Here is a 17,648-nt window from a genome sequence, read left to right as displayed (position 1 = left end):
GAAGTCTATCTTAAAAAAAAAAAAAAAAAAAAAAACCACTGATTTTTAAAACTCTAAAAATAATATCTAAATAGAAAGTTAAACTGTACAACTGCCTTTGCTTTTCAAATTCGACAACCCCCGTTACCTCTAACACTTAGCCATGTTTCTGAAGAGGGAACGAGCATCCCTTTCCCTGACCCGGATGGACCCCACCGCTCCAGGAAATGTGGCTGAGCGGGAAGGCTGGCCAGCCCTGAGGAAAGTGCGGGCCTTGCTTCCAAAAAGACAAGATCAGAGTATGGGGGACTTGGTGGAATTATATCATTCTCCCAACTCGTCCCCCAGCCTCTCCACCCTATCCTCCCTGAGCACCACCACGGCCTGAAACGAGGCTGGTCTCCCCAAGTTTAATAAACTCACTGCTGGCTGGGACTGACTGACTTCCTCCTCACTGCTGTTGACTGCACCAACCCCAGGACCTTGCTCTCAGCCCTCACATGGTTATAAATCAAGTCGGGAAACAGGCCTGTACAGAGAGGTAGGGGATTCCTGGCCTTTTTTTTTTTTTTTTTTTAATGTTTTTTTATTTATGAGAGAGAAGAACATGCACACATGCAAGTGGGGGCTGAGGATGAGCAGGGCAAGGGAGACAGAGAACGCCAAGTGGGCCCCACGCTACAAGTGCAGAGCCCAATGAGGGACCTGAACCCACAACCCACAAGCTCATGACCGGAGCTGAAATCAAGAGTTAGAAGCCCAACCGACTGAGCTGCCCGGGTGCCCCTATTCCTGGACTTTTTGAGTGTGACTAACTCAAGCTCAAATATTCCGTGGACACTCATGACATAATAATTGTACTTTTGGTGCTTGTTAATGGAGAAAATAATAGACAAAAACCACTATGGAAAATCATTTCCATCCTAGTAATCAAAATAGCATCTTTGTGCATTTAAGAGGTCATTTGAGAGGTCATGGGAACGAGAATCTGCTTCAATATACAGAGAATCTGGGGGAGGGGACAATACAGCTGTGTGGCTACATAACTATCACTTCCCCTCTAAGGGTCCTCAGCCCCTAAATCGGAGAACAGACCCAGGGACAGCGGCCTTTCACAGGCACTGAAGGAGTGCTTGTCAGAGGCGCTACATTAGAGCCGCAAGTCTCGGGGGAGGCCAGGTAATAGATACATGATCTCACACGCTAAGTGCTGTGAAGAAGGGCTCAAGACGATGAGGAGGCGAGAGGCAGAAGCTGTTTAATATTCAAGAAAACAGTCAAGGAAAACCTGAGCAGGTGACACTTAAGCAAAGACCTAAATGAAGTACAAGAGCAAGCCAGGCTGCTGTAAGCCCAGGGACTGTTGCAGGAACAAGGAAGAGTAAATGCAAAGGCCCTGAGACAGGCATGACCTTCACAAAGGGGCTGGGCGCCTGGAGAGGAGGCAGCCGGTGGGGGGGTTGGGGGGGAGCCAAAGTGGCAGCGGCAGAGGCTGAGATCACTNACGCCGGGGACAGGCAAGCCACAGAGGCCCTGCACCCAGGCGGTAGCAGGAAAGGCGAGAGGCAGTCGAGTCAGGAAGCTGTTTGCAGAGACCAGAGCCAGCCGGTGCAGATGTGCACTGCGAGGAAAGAAAGGACTCAAGGATGACACTGGATTGTTCGCCTGAGAGACTGGCCGAGCGCCGGGGCCATTCCCAGCATCTGACTCTTTGTTTTGGCTGAGGTCATCATCTCGTGGTTCATGAGTTCGAGCCCCGCATCGGGCTCTGCGCTGACAGTTTGGAGCCTGCTTGGGATCCTCTCTCTCCCTCTCTGTCTCTCCCCCACCAGTGCACTTGCACACTCTCTCTCAAAATAAACTTAAAAAAAGACAAATAACAGGACGTACTGCACAGATACTGGCAATGGTAGAATATTACTTCACTTAACACAAGGCTGGGACTGATACACAGTTAAACAAAAAGGGCAAAAATGAACTAAGACAAACCAGAGCAACTTATCCCGAGTGAACCCCCTTCACCAGTGAGGCTCGCTCCTCCCCACAGCAGGGGGAGGAAGAGGAGGGAGCCATGGCCTGGTGCAACGTGACCAAAGAGCACTCAGACCTCAGTCTTTGTCTCCATCTGGCTTCAAACTTCTGCCGTGAGGCCTTTGTTACTGTGTCTCTCGGGGCAGAAGCCCAGGGAGAGTCGCCCACTCGGCTTAAGTACAGATGGGTTCAGGGCTCTAACCTTCACACGTGGTGGCCAAGGGGACAGCGCAGCAGACTTGTACTCTAACTGCAGAGCACTGCTGGGTGCAGGTGGCCTGCCGGGAGCTGCCTCCCCACCCCCCGGGAACAAGGCCGGGCCTAAGTGCCCAGCCTCAAGGACCTTCCAACCGGGGAGAAGGTCCCAGACCCTGTTGCCATCCTCTGCCGAATTCTGAAGGGGCAGGGAGGAGACGGTACCCGGCCACATCCCACCAGACAGGTGAACAAAGGCAAGAAGGGTGTTCAGAGAGGGGACAGCACACGCAGCGGGCTGGGTGCAGGAGAAAACACGAAGCAGATGCTCGGGGAGCGGCTGGGGAAGACAGCACAGCTGAGCACCACACAGGAGCGAGTGAGAGGAAGACGTGGGGAGACATGCGGCCGGAGGGGCAGGCCAGAGCCAGGCGCACAGGGCCATGCCCACCACGCCAGGACGCGGCCTTCACGTCTGGCAGTCGACAGCCTCGCCAGGGGTTTAGGCGAGCAAGGGCCATGGTGAGGCTCACATTTCTGAAAGGTCACTGTGGCTGCATCAGTATGGGGAACAGACTGAAAGAGGAAGATCAGAAGCAGAAAAAGAAGTTAGAAAGTCCCACAGTGCTGGACCCTTGGGATGGGAAAAAATGGCGCCAGGAGGGTTTCGCTGGTGCTCAGAATCTAACACACGTGGCTCTTCCGGAGCAAGCTGTGCAAATGGCCTGCCCATTCAACACTGGAACATCCCTTGAAGTGGGAGCACCTCCCCTCGGAGTGGCTCAAAGTCTCTCAACAACACAGTACCTGACCGTTCCTAGGCGAAGCCGGGCTGTGCGGTCTGTCCAAAACCATCAGCCCAGGCTGTGAAAGCCTCGCTCGTAAGTCTCCAGAAGTACAAGAAACAGGTGGAGGCCCTCGGAGGAGCGAGGCAAGGGCAGGAAGGAGCTCTACTTATCAGTATATATCCTTTCTGCACTCTCTTTCACCACTTCTAAATGTTAGCTATTAAAAAATTCAAACCAAGTAAAAAAAGGAAGAAGGGAAGAAAGAAAGTGTCCACAATGCCAGAGCTCCTTTCATTTCCTTTTATTATAAAACCTTTAAGACATTTTCTGCAAGACCTGGTGACTCAAAACTTCTCAGCGGGAAAAAATTTCTCATAGGGGAAATGGAAAAATACGGTAATTTGCACAACGAATGTGTCACCAGAGAAATCTTTATGAGCAGAAATTTCTTACGGGGACAAAAGTGAAAATCACCTAGAAGAGCAGCCGGTAGCCTTTGCCAGACTCAGCCGAGCCGCTCGGACACCTTGATGACTGAGGGGACACCCCCCCCACCGAGAGGTTCACACACCCAGTTCTTCGAGTGGCTTGCTGGACCCCTGGCCCCAGGCACTGCTCCTGCCTTAGCATCAAACCAAAGCTGGCCAAGCACCTCAGGCAAGGTGTACTTAACCCTCTGCCCCTCAGTTCCCTTTCTGTAAAATGGGGATGACAATGATACAAGTTCCCGCTGCATAAAGAGGCTGCTGGCCGCCAGCATTCCGGAGCCGCGCAAACCCACGCTAGCGATAACCAGCGAACCAAAGGGGGAACCGCATGCTGCCACCCTCGTCCCACCTTCTAAAAATGGATGTGAAATCTCATCAGGCCCCCATCACAAAGGAAAGCAGTCCAGGCAAAGGCCCTGCAAATGGCAGTGCTCATTCCACTCAACAGTACCCACAACACAGGCAGGGGTGCTCATCCGGGACAGCAAAAGCCACCTGCTCTCTGCAAAGAACACAGTGATTTTGGAGGAACACCGGGGCTTTCATTGAGAAAGCGGATGGACATGACAATTCCACAGGAAGGATTAGTTGTCCCTTGATCCTAGCTAAGATCAAGGATCCAAGCCAAAAGGAAAAAGGAGGGTGGGTACCAACGGTTTGGGAGTATGGATGTATTCGGACTTCAGTGTGGCACATCGGTTTCACGTGACTTTTTCCAGGCCTGTTTCCTCACTAGGATTGGTGACTGCTAAGATCCCTTCTGGTGTGAAGATTCAATAAATGCTGAATAAAGGCTTTCACTGATAAGACTGCCAGATTACAAATGGCATCCGTATAAAGTATAAGATACCCCACGTGAGTGACAATAAAAATGAGATCGTCCCCTAGCACTAAGCAGATTTTCATTTAAAACTTTCCCTATATTGGAGGGTGCCTGGATGCCTCAGTCCATTGAGCGTCTGACTTTGGCTCAGGTCATGATTTTGCAGTTCGTGGGTTCGAGCCCTTCATTGGGCTCTGTGCTGTCAGTGCAGAGCCTGCTTTGGATCCTCTGTCCCCCTCTCTCTCTGCCCCTCCCCCACTCACACTCTCTCCCTCAAAAATAAGCAAACATTAAACACACACACACACACACACACACCTTTCCTGTATTGGAAATTTTGAGATGGACAGGAGCTACACAGGATGTATATATTCAGATACAGAACCATGTATGGCAGAAACTAGCACAAAATTGTCTACTTACTATTCCAGATAGTTGACTCATCTAAAAATATTTTGTGAAACCTCACCAGGAAAAACTAAATGCGTACAAGGATATTTTAGAGGACTCTTTTGGGTTTTGTTAGGCCTGGGTAGCAAGTTGTCAAGAAATCCAGGTCTCAATTTCCAATGATTTTTTAAAACTGCTGGGCTCCTCAGCTACAGCTGCTCAAGTGCGGCTCTACAAGAGTTTCTGGACAACAGCCCTGGGAGGGTTCAGGAAGCTTGGGGCCCCAGCGCCTGCCCTTGAACAAACAGTGCTGGCTGACCTCCAGCCCCTCAAATCCCCTCCACCTGCAACAGCCGTGAATCAGCAAAGCTGCTGGAAGCCTTTTAACGATCGACTGCAATCCTGGCGGTTTTTCAGCCAGTCACTTTGGAGTGTGAGCTTCCGAGAGAAGCTTGGAAAGCACCCCCACTGCTGCCTGGTTCCTGCCTCCCGGTCCTAAGGCCTGAGAGGAAGAGAGACAGAGACACACACAGAGATAGACACAAACAGGTACAGAAAGAGAGTTTGCAACTACACTGTAAGGGATGCAGACCAGCCCCAAGGGGCCACAGTGGGGAAGTCAGGGTACATCAGCTTAATTCTTAGGAGTCTGAAAGACTGATCAGCATTCTAAATGTTCTGTTTCTTTCTTTTTTTTTTTTTTTTGGAGTTTATTTTTATGTAATCTCTATGTGCAACACAGGGCTCGAACTCACAACTCTGAGATCAAGAGTCACATGCACCGCTGACCGAGGCCAGTGCCCCTAAATGTTCTGTTTCATTCCTATTACCCTTATCGTCTCAACTTCCCAAATGTAAATATAAATTATGGGTGAATGTTTGCAGCCTATAGTGTAAGTAAAAGTTAATACTCTTGTTATACAAAAAGCTTCTCATACAAACAACAGTGAAAACGTATGTCCCCATAAAAGCCTGTACACAAATGTTCACAGCAGCATTACTCGCAATAGTCAAAAGGTGGAAACAACCCAAATGTCCATCAATGGATGAATGGATAAATAAAATGTGGTCTGTCCCTGCAACAGGATATTGGACAATAAAAAAGTAATGATAAAGGGGCGCCTGGGCGGCTCAGTCTGTTAAGTATCTGACTCTGGATACCAGCTCAGGTCTTGATCTCAGAGTCATGAGTTCAAGCCCCACGTTGGGCTCCACACTGGGCATGAAGCTTACTTTAAAAAAAAGAAAAAAGAGGGGCGCCTGGGTGGCTTAGTCGGTTAAGCGTCCGACTTTCGCTTAGGTCATGATCTCGTGGTTTGTGGGTTCGAGCCCCGCGTCGGGCTCTGTGCTGACTGCCAGCTCAGAGCCTGGAGCCTGTTTCAGAGTCTGTGACTCCCTCTCTCTCTGACCCTCCCCTGCTCATGCTGTCTCTCTCTCTCCCCCCTAGAAATAAAACATTAAAAAAAAAAAAAAAGGAGGGGGCGCGTCTGAGTGGCTGAAGGGTCAGTTAGGTGGCCGACTTCAGCCCAGGTCATGATCTTACAGGTTTGTAGGTTCAAGCCCCGCATCGGGTTCGGTGCTGACAGCTCAGAACCTGGAGCCTGCTTCAAATTCTGTGTCTCCCTTTCTCTCTACCCCTCCCCCACTCATGCTCTGTCTCTCAAAAATGAATGTTAAATAAATTTTGTTAAAGTAATGATATATGCTACAACATGAACGAACCTTGAGATTATCATGCTAAATGAAGGCAGACCACAAGTTACAGGATTCCATTTACGTGAAAGGTGCAGAACAGGCATATCCATAAGGATAATGACCACCAAAGGCTCGGGGAGAATTGGGGAGTGCCTGCTAATGGGTTTCTTTCAAGATAATAAAAATGTTCTGAAAATAGAGTGGTGACAGCTGCACGACTCTGGGAATATACTGCAAGCCATTTAATTGTACACTTTAAACGGGTGCTGCATGAAGACCTCAATAAAGCTGCTATAAAAAATTAATCAACAAGAGGGGCACCTGGGTGGCTCAGTCAGTTAAGCGTCCAGCTTCAGCTCAGGTCATGATCTCAAGGTTCGCGGGTTCGAGCCCTGCATCGGGCTCTGTGCTGACAGCCAGCTTGGAGCCTGGAGCTTGTTTCAGCTTCTGGTTCTCCCTCTCTCTCTGTCCCTCTCCTGTTCTCACACACACACACACACACACACACACACACACACACACTCTGTCTCTCAAAAATAAATAAAAAACATTAAAATTTTTTTAATTAATCAAGAAAAAAAATCTCCCAACAGAAAAATGAGTCAAAGAAATGAAGAGACAATTCACAAAAGAAACACAGGTGGTCAATATATTCCATACAGAAAAAAGACGTTCAGCCTCACTAATAAAGAAGTATAAAGTAGTACGAGATACCACCCACTTCCAGAATAGGGCTGGCAAAAATCTAAAAGGCTGACGGTTCCCACTGTGGGCCAGGGCGTGTTCCCAGTGGGCAGAATCATGAAATGGTACACTTTGTCCAGATGGCGGCCTGCCGATATTGATGCAAATGTTTAATGCATTCGTTGGTTGGGTAAAAACTAATGCTTGGATGGGAGTGACTGATCAGAGAGCCCACGGTGCAGATGCTACGATTTCCCCATCTGATGGGGATTTCACCCAGCTGGAAGCAAATTGTGAGTCCCGGTAAAGGACTGTGGGTGGGACTGGGGTGCCTGTGCCCAGAGAAAACAGCCTTGCTAATATGTAATCTGCTCCACAATGTGAACCAGCTGGGAGGTTACCAAAATCACAGGCTCATCGTTTCCAAAGGGCAGCGGCACGTGGAGAAAGCACCATCAAAGGGAATAACCGATAGCTGCTGTAGCTGCCTCCCTGCAGAGTGTTCCAGAATACATGCCACCTCATCACTACCCACAGTAATCCTGAGAGAAGGATGTTGATCTGATCACCCCCACCGTGCAGATACGCAAATCAAGGCTGAGAGAGGTTGTCAGCTGTCATGCTGACATGCATGATGCCCAGATTCAAGGCCAAGTCCATCACACTCTGAAGATGCGCTCTTTCCACTTCAGAAAAGGAAAAAAGCTCCACNCATGCTGACATGCATGTCTCGCTGACATGCCCAGATTCAAGGCCAAGTCCATCACACTCTGAAGATGTGCTCTTTCCACTTCAGAAAAGGAAAAAAAGCTCCAGAGACAGACGTGGAATACTAGGCTCAACAGACCCCTTGGTCTGTCCCGAAAGGGCACATTCTCTGTCATTACTCAGCACTAACCAACTCCCTTTCCTTATGCTAATGAGTGTTACAAATCATCTTAAAAAAGATTTAGGGCACATCACTAAATCCTAGTTCTAATCTTCGGTGTTTGCTGCTGCCAGAGGAAACACGAAATTAAAGCTCGGAAACATCTCGATTTCTGGAAGTGTGGCACGCCAGGTAAACCGGCCAAGTCTCATAGCAAACAGCTACAAATGCTGAAGGAAAACTGTGAGGCATCTTTTAAAATGCATCAAAGAACTGGCAAGTCAGTAAGGAACACTGAGAGGTCAAACAAAATTCAGCAAAGGCTGGAATCCAGAGAGCAAGTGGAGCTTTGAGGGTGGGTATTGAAGGCACCTGCAGAACTAAGCAAGCTCAATTTCTCTCTCCCTCCTAAGGAGGAAGGTCTTATGTGAGGAAAGGGTTATAAGTCAGTGGAAACAAAAGACTACAGAGAAACTGCCTATATCAAAATCTTGAAAGGGTAAAATCTGCCCGAAGAATTCATAAACACTGAAAGCCCCCAAATAGATGATAGCCCAAATTCACATGTTATTAAAGATATACTTCATATAGACAAAAAAATAAACCCAGAATAAAAATATTTTTTTAATGTTTATTTTTGAGACAGAGACAGAGCATGATCATGGGAGGGGCAGAGAGAGACGGAGACACAGAATCTGAAACAGGCTCTGAGCTGTCAGCACAGAGCCCAATGCAGGGCTCAAACCCACGAACTGTGAGATCATGACCTGAGCCAAAGTCGGACGCTTAACCAACTGAGCCACCCAGGTGCCCTAGAATGAAAGTATTAAACGTGAGAAAGGACAAGGATCAACTAAAGTAGTCAATAATAAATGAGTAAATCTAAACAATACTGAACTCATGGCATCTTTTAAAATTAAAAAAAAACTAAAATACCTATAGAATAAAAGGAGCAATGGGAATTAAAGTATGCTAAGGTCCTTAAATGTTTGAGAGTAGGGTGTGAAGACAGTGACTAAAGTTAGACTTTGAGAACTTATGTAAACTGAGAGATATACCATGTTCATGGAAGACTCACTATCATAAAAACATCAACTCTATTCAAATTGATATGGAATAAATTCAAAACAGTTCTAATAAAAGATCCCAACAATTTTTATGGAATTTGACAAGTACAATCTAAAATGAAGATGGGAGGCACCTGGGTGGCTCAGTTGGCTAAGCACCTGACTCTTACTTAATTTTGGCTTAAGAGTGTTTGGCTCACACTCCATGAGATCAAGCCCCATGTCAGGCTCTGTGCGCTGACAGCATGGAGTCTGCTTGAGATATTCTCTCTCTCTCTCTCTCTCTCTCTCACACACACACACACACACACACACACACACAGGGAGAGACATCAATTGTGCCCTCTCAAAACAAACATTAAATAATTAAGATGGAAGAGCAAAGGGCCAAGGCCTTACTAGATACCAAGAACTATTACATAAAAATTTAGTCATTAAGTCAGTGTGATATCGACACAGAGATAGAGAATGGTAAAGAGCTCAGAAACAGCCACACATCTGTGGGTACTTGATATATTAAAATGGTTACTAGTCACATTTACAGATCCACATGAAAGGGACTTTTTTCCAAGAAACAGTACTAGGACAATTTAGTACACTTATGCAATAAAAAAAAAAGTTAAAAAAAAAAAAGGAGCAGCCAGATGACTCAGTTGGTTAAGCATCTGACTCTTGATTTCAGCTCAGGTCATGATCTCACACTTCATGAGATAGAGCCCCACATCAGGCTCTGTGCTGATGGCAGCTCACACGTGCATTCTCTCTCTCTCTCAAACTTTTATTTATTAAATAAATTTAAAAATAATTTATAATATATACATAATTTATAATAATTTATAATACATACATAATTTATAATAAATAAAATAATAAAAATTTAAAAATAAAAATCGAGGGCACATGGCTCAGACGATTAAGTGTCCGACTTCAGCTCAGGTCATGATCTCACATGTTTGAGTCCTGCGTCGGGCTCTGTGCTGACAGTTCAGAGCCCAGAGCTTGCTATGGATTCTGTCTCTCTCTTTCTCTCTCTCTCAAATATAAACATAAAAAAATTTTAGGGGTGCCTAGGTGGCTCTGCCAGCTGAGTGTCGACTTTGGCTCACGTCATGATCTCATGGTTCGTGAGTTTGAGCCCTCCGTCAGGCTCTTTGCCAACAGCTCAGAGCCCGGAGCCTGCTTCAGATTCTGTGCCTCCCTCTCTCTCTGCCCTTCCCCAGCTCACGCACTCTGTCTCTCCCTCAAAAATGAATAAACATTAAAAAAGCTTTAAACATTCTTTAAAATAATAAAAAATTTTTAAAAATGAAAAGAGGAAACATCCCCCTATCTCATAGTATACATACAAATAATTTTAAGTGGACTAAAGACCATAAAAGACATCAAAAAAATGTTTGGAAGACAACATATAGGGGAATATTTTTATAAGCGTTAAAGCAGGAAGGAAGTTCTTTAAAAGGAAAAGAAAATGCTAACCATAAGAGAAAAAAATGATAAACATTAAAATTAAGAATTTGTTAAAAACAAACAAAAAACTACAGTGAAAAACCACAAACTGGAAGCGGATAGGTACAACCCATATAACTAACAGGGGATCAGTCCGCAAAATATAAACGAAAAACAAACAAGAAGTCCATATACAATAAAAAGACAACCCAGTAGAAAAATAAACAAAAGATTTAAGTAGCTGTTCCACAGACTAAAACGTGAATAACAAGTGTACGAGAGGCACCTGGCTGGCTCAGTCAGTAGAGTGTGTGACTATTACTCTCAGGGTCGTGAGTTCAAGCCCCACATTGGGCGTGGCGCCTAGTTAAAAAAGAATTTTAATAAGTATATGAAAACATGCTTAGCCCACTAATAATCATGAAAGTGCAAATCAAAACCATATGAGATATCATTCCCATAAGATTGCTAAAACTTTTAAAGCCTAATAAAACCAGAGTTGGGAGAATGTGAAACAAACAACTGTCAGTTGAACTGAAAGCACTTCGGAAATGTTAGGCATTATCTGGTCAGGCTGAAGCTCACACACCCTGAGATTCAGCCTCACTCCTGAGGGCACACCCTGCAGAAGCCGTGCGTGTGGTCCACGTTTCAGACACACTGTCTCAGCAAAATACTAAGCAACCCAAATGTCCACTAGCAAGAGAAAGGAGAAGTAAATTCTCCTGCGATGGATCATATCCATCCATGAAAATGAAATACAACTCTAGGCAATACGGATTAGTCTCAAGAGCCCATATTAAGCCAACAATTTAATAAACTGAAGAAGGGGCGCCTGGGTGGCTCAGTCGGTTAAGGGTCCGACTTCCGCTCAGGTCATGATCTTGCAGTTCACGAGTTTGAGCCCCGCATCGGGGTCTGTGCTGACAGCTTGGAGCCTGGAGCCTGCTTTGGATTCTGTGTCTTGCTCTCTCTGTTCCTCCCCCTCTCACACTCTGTGTATGTGTGTGTGTCTCTCTCTCTCAAAAATAAATAAATATTTTAAAACATTTTTAAAGAAAAAAAACTGAAAACAACATGATTAAGTTCAAAACACACAAAATGAGCGGCACCTGGGTGGTTCAGTCAGTTGAACATCTGGCTTTGGCTCAGGTCATGATCTCACAGTTTATGAGTTTGAGCCCCGAGTTGGGCTCTGTGCTGACAGCTCGGAGCCTAAAGTCTGCTTCAGATTCTGTGTCTTCCTCTCTCTCTGCCCCTCCCTCCCCTGCTTGTGCTCACTCGCTCTCTCTCTCTCAAAAAAAAAAGTTTTAAAAAATAAAAACAACAAAAACATAGAAAATGAGCAACACATTGTTTAGCAATACAAACACACGTGGTTAAAAACTATAAAGACAGACAAGAGAATGATAAAAGCAAAACTGTGATGACCTGGGGGTGGGGGGAGGCAGGACAGGATCAGGGAGGGGTGCTCCAAAGGTAACAAACAGTAACATTCTTATTTGTAATTTGAGCCATGGTTTCGTTGTATCTATCTTTATACTGTACGTATTTCTTTGTATCTACTCAATATTTTACAAAATTAAACAATGTTCTTTCTGACTTTAAACAATGTTTTTGTTTTTGTTTTTTGGAGGTTTTTTCTTAAATTTATTTATTTTGAGAGAGGGAAGGAGAGGGCCATCAGGGGAGGGGCAGAGAGAGGGAGAATCCCAAGCAGGCTCCTTGATGTCAGCACAGAGCGACACGCAAGGCTCAAACCCATGAACCGTGAGATCATGACCTGAACCGAAACCAAGAGTCAGGCGCTTAACCAACTGAGCCACCCAGGCGCCCCTAAGCAATGCTTCGAGGCATGAACTTGGGCGGCTGAGTTACAGTAAACCAGGAAAGTCCCTGCCCAGGGCCCCCACCGCCAGGACTACCAAAATGAGACGTGCTTCACCTACCAGGCTCAGGGCGCCTGGAGAAAGAGCTTCCCGCTGGGCAGCAGCGCCTCCCATTCGGGACAGGAAAGCGACTGCTTAGATTAATAATAGTCCCAGTATAGGAAGTGGTGTGGGTGGGGTGGGGGAACAGGTTCTACTGCCAGACCTCTAATGACAAAAAGCTGAGTACTTTTTCTTATGGGGGGGGATTCCAGTTTTACTGAGAAATAATTGACATACATCACTGTGTAAGTTTCAGGCGGACAGCAGCTGGCGCAAGTCACCACATATGATGACGTGTGATACAGCAGGTGCAGCTGACATCCCTCTTCTCACAGAGACACAAGAAAGAGGGAGCCCCCCGGGTGGCTCAGCTGGCTAAGGGTCTGACTCTTGGTTTTGGCTCAGGTCACGATCTCACAGTTCTTGAGTTCAAGCCCCGCGCTGGGCTCTGTGCTGACGGTGCAGAACCTACTTGAGATTCTCTCTCTCCCTCTCTCTCTCTGTCCCTCCCCTGCTCACGCTCACTTGGGCATGCATGCTCTCCCTCTCACGCACTCGCTCTCTCTCTCTCTCCCCCCCTCAAAATAAGTAAATAAACTTTAAAAAAAAATAAAAAGAAAGAAAAAGAAAACAACTTTCTCCTTGTGATGAGGACTCGCAGGATTTACTCTCAACAACCCCCCTGTAGGTCACAGGGCTGCGGTCGTCAAGGTGTGTGAGGTCGCCAGGAACCCACTGCACCTGCTTTCAGGGTGGCCCCACCCTCAGCTGGAATGGCCCCCTCGGGCCTCTGCACGTGGCTGTTTAGATAGGAGTGAGCAACTCCCAGTTCTACCGAGGCCCTCTGCTTCCTAACTTGGAAGTTCAAGGCTCACATCTCTCTGGTTCCTAGTAAGCAGGCTTGACTCCCAGAGTCCAGGTTTTCCATATGAGCCTGTGGCGATTATAGCCCGCAGGTCTACTTTCACCAGCCCCTCGACAGGCGAGCTACTGGGGGCCCACACGAGGGCCAGGTTACCGGTGCTGCCACTCAGCGCACGTGTCTGCAACAAGTGCGGAAACAGCACGGCAAATGCTTACGCTTCGACCTTTATTATTTCAGTCATTTCGAAACTATGGCCAGCAAAGGAGGGAGGGAGCAGTCTCCAGGACAACAGGCTTTGTGCACACAAATGTATTTGGCTGGGTCCCTCCCTTTTGTGACCACCCTGCGACACCATGTCTGAGCACCTCCTTGCCGTTCACTCCGGGCCCACCCTTTGAGGAACTCCAGGACAGTCGAGTGAGGGGCACCTGGGTGGCCTCAGTCAGTTAAGTGTCCGACGTCAGCTCAGGTCATGATCTCACAGTTTGTGGGTTCGAGCCCCACGTCGTGCTGTCAGCTAGCTGGGAGCCTGGAGCCTGTCTTCGGATTCTGTGTCTCCCTCTCTCTGACCCCCGCATGCTCACACGGTCTCTCTCTCTCTCAGAAATAAATAAAACATTAAAAAAAAAAAAGAGTGTGGTCATTTATGTGGCAAACTAGTGAAACCCTGAAGCTCCGCCTACAGAGGCTGCCCCTCTACGCGCAGGAGCTCGGGGTCTTGACTCTTACAAAATGGTCCTCCCTAGATATACACAAAGACATATTCATGCACGCAATAGCTCCAGAGAGAACCCCAGAGAGCACCCCCAGCTCTCTAGGAGGGGAACTGGGTCGGGTACAGAAGGGCGACTTAACCTCTCCACAATTCATTCTCTTGAACCTTCTGACTTTCGTACCTTGTACATGTTCCTAAACCTTTTTCTTCCAACTCTACACACCCTTCCTTGACCCTCTCAAGGGTCCTCTTCTCCTAACTAACACATAATAACACCAGTTACCAATCGTAGAGACAGAGCCCCAGCTAAGCATTTTACATGCATCACCTCATCAATAATTCTGGCCAATAAACTTATGTGTGAGGTCATCAGCATCCCCATTTTGCAAGTGAAGAAACGGAGGCTTGCAGAGGCCAAGAATTTTGCCCAAAGGCACATATCTAGTAAGTATAAGAATGAGTAAGGGCCCAGGTATGTCTACTTCTAACCAGCACCCTATACTGCAAGGGCCCTGCGGGAGACAGTCTGTCCCACTGTCACAGCTAGAGGTGGATGAGTATTGCAGGCATCTATAGGTGAGGCCATCTATAAGCACCCCAAAGTGCACAGGACAGCTCGCGACAAAGATTTACGCAGCCCTGAATGTCAATAACATCAAGGTTCAGAAGGGGCGCCTGGGTGGCTCAATGGGTTAAGCGTCCGACGTCAGCTCAGGGCACAATCTTGAGGTCTGTGAGTTCAAGCCCCGCATCGGGCTCTGTGCTGACAGCTAAGAGCCTGGAGTCTGCTTTGGATTCTGTGTCTCCCTCTCTCTCGCCCCCTCACCAACCCCCACCCCCACCCCCCGCTCACACTCTCTCTCAAAAATAAATGAACAACAAGAAAGCCCATCAAAGTTGAGAAGCCATGCTCTACTAGAAAAAGACAGAGAAACTATCTTCTGACCTAAACTCTCAACTCTTGTAGGTCACCATGTTCACATCCCCTACTCCAGCCAGATACCCAACAAACCATCGGGTTCTCATGTCTTCAATCAACAGCACGCCAATCGCACGTCACACTGGCATTCTCTCCACCCTGACTGCTTGTTCCTCTCTAGCCCACCAAGGCTGATCACTCATCCATCCAAGCAGGTTTACCGGGCACCGGCGATGTGCCAGGAAATGAGCTCCCCAGTGGGATGACCAGGAGAAACAAGCCCCCGTCCCTGCCTGCATGATGCCGACGCGCTAACCAGGAGACGCACAGAGAAACCTAGGCTTATAACGTGAGGTAGGGATGCACTTAGAGATCAGCACAGGATGCTAAGAAATCCGCAGAGGAGGAGCCCCACACTCCGCTGGGCTGGGGGAGCGGGCAGGGCCTGGAGAAAGCTTCCCAGGAGCACTTGCACTTATGGGAATTAAACAGGCAGAGGCAATCCTTCCCTTCCCAAAGGACCCCTAGCCAGACCAGAGTATGGTCTCTGAGAATCCACAGATGGACCCCTTTAAAGAGAGAGCATGGTAGAACTCCCGGAGCAGTCGCTGACCCCCCCCTGCACACCCGGGAGAATTCCTGCCTTGAGCAAGGACACAACCCGGCTTCCCCACAGGGAATTCTCAAAAACAATTCTGTGACGTAGGTACTGTTATTCCGATTTGACAGATGAGGAAACTAGGGCGCAGCAGTGACGCGACTGGGCCTCAGGACACAGCCACTAAACAGAGAGGTAGGGATTCACACCCAACACCAGAGTCCCTACCGCCTCTACCTGAGGGGACCTTCACAAATGTCAATCCAAACACATTATTCACCCTGGAGCTCCCCCGTCTCCACAGAGCCTTTCACGTCACTCATCCTTCCCCCGGGTGCCTCACCCTTGGGGAGAGGCTCCTGTGGTGTTGCTTGTGTTGTACGCTGATGGCCCACAGGTCGGCGAGCTCCTTGCTCTCAGGATCCAGTCTTCCCCCGCTGGCACCTGGCACGGCGTCTGACCCACTGGGCACAGGGGGAGCCGGACACATTAACAGGCCCAGGTTCCCTGCGCCCGGGCAACGTCAACCTACCTGAAGCCAGAGCAGTCCACCTTGGGGAGAGAGAGGCGTGGGGAGCACGCCCAGCCTTCCCTCACCAACGTGGGGGACATCCCCTCAGGCTGGGCCCAAGCCCCAGAGTCAGCAATCCAGTCACATGGGGACCAAGCAGGCTCCTTCAGCCAGCTTTCCCTCCAGCTTTGGGAGTCATGATTCGTTCCTTGGCTGTACACCAGATATTCGTGTTCAGGGACACGTCGTACAAGAGTGTGTCTCTTTAAACATTAGAACCTTAAAAGGAATGAACATGTGCTTGCCGCTCTGGCCTTCCCGTTCTGCCAGATGGGGTGCATATGACAATGGGAGGGGCTGCAGCAGCCAGCTCGGGCCACGAGGCAGAGATCTGGGTTCAAGCAAGAAGAGCCACACGATCGCCAGAACCCCGTTTCCGGATGCTTCACAGAACAGGACGCCCTACCAGCTCTGGGCTGCCTACCCCGAGATTATTAAGAGGAGAGGAGTAAACTTGGACTTTGTTTCGGCCCCTGTATTTTGGGATTGCTTTGCCAGAGCACGTTAGGTTGCACTTGATTAAAACAAGGTGTGAGCATCTGCCCAGTGATTAACCTAGTCCGCTCGTCATTATTAGTAAACCAGGATAGTGATGGCAAGAGTCTCCGAGCCACACTCAGATATGGTCCTCACTGTAGCGTTTGAAAGAAAAAGTTACCTTGAAAGGGTGATTTGAATCACGCTGAGCCTAGAGAAGCTGACCTTCTGGTTTGTCTCGTGCTTGAGCATTATATACATACCTCAGATTTCCAAGGAGCCCAGGCTACTCTTTTCCGACAGTTTGCGTAAACTCCAGCTTCGCTCTCCTCCTCCAGCTCATCACCTGAATCAAAGACACCCAAGCAGAAAATCAGATGAGGGGGCGCCTGAGTGGCTCAGTTGGTTGAGCGTCCGACTTCAGCTCAGGTCATGATCTCACGGCTCGTGGGTTAGAGCCCCATGTCGGGCTCTGTGCTGACAGCTCAGAGCCTGGAGCCTGTTCTGGCTTCTGTATCTCCTTCTCTCTCTGCCCCTCCCCCGCTCATGCTCTGTATTACTCTGTCTCTCAAAAATAAATAAATGTAAAAAAAATCAGATGAGGACCTGCAAGGCACCTGCTCCCTAAAAGCTGCCCTTTCTCGTTCACCCATGAAACACAGGCAAATTCAGAGCCCTGAGCACAGAGCCCAACACAAAGTCAGTGCTCAGCATACAAGCTCATTTGGATCATTACCGGCCTGCTGCGTGCTGGACACCATGCCAGACACAGGGGACACAGAGATGAGTAAACCCGCTCCCAGCCCTCACGCTCAGGAACCCCTTCTTCCCAGAGAGATGTTCCACAAATAAGCAAAAGCAACAAGGCTGTGCCCGAGTTACCGCACTGCTATGGCGTGAGCAGTCCTCCGGGGTGTCTCAGACACTCCTGCTTCCCATTCCACGCCCTTGCCCTAGGAGAGCACACCCCCTTCCACAGCCTTAGTGACGTTGATGGATGACGACTTCTAGCTCGCCACCATACACTTGAATGTTTCACAGGCACCCACTTTCAACATGTTCAAAACTAAACGTGTCTTCCCTTCTCACAGCTGCTCCCCACCCTGTTCCCTATCCAC

General features: G+C 48.2%; 1 protein-coding gene across 1 annotated transcript in view; it reads right to left on the bottom strand.

The window, feature by feature from the left end:
• ZBTB17 (zinc finger and BTB domain containing 17) overlaps positions 1–17,648 on the bottom strand; it is a 32,304-nt gene that overhangs the window by 13,152 nt on the left and 1,504 nt on the right. The window contains 1 exon segment of the mRNA XM_077775483.1: positions 16,794–16,876. Within this exon segment, the coding sequence (XP_077631609.1) occupies positions 16,794–16,876 (83 nt within the window).

The sequence above is a fragment of the Crocuta crocuta genome, unplaced genomic scaffold (genome assembly GCF_008692635.1).
Source record: "Crocuta crocuta isolate KB4526 unplaced genomic scaffold, BGI_CrCroc_1.0 scaffold127, whole genome shotgun sequence".
In the NCBI taxonomy this organism is placed as follows: domain Eukaryota; kingdom Metazoa; phylum Chordata; class Mammalia; order Carnivora; family Hyaenidae; genus Crocuta; species Crocuta crocuta.
The sequence above is the reverse complement of the archived record's forward strand: the minus strand, read 5'-3'. Positions and strand labels throughout refer to the sequence as shown.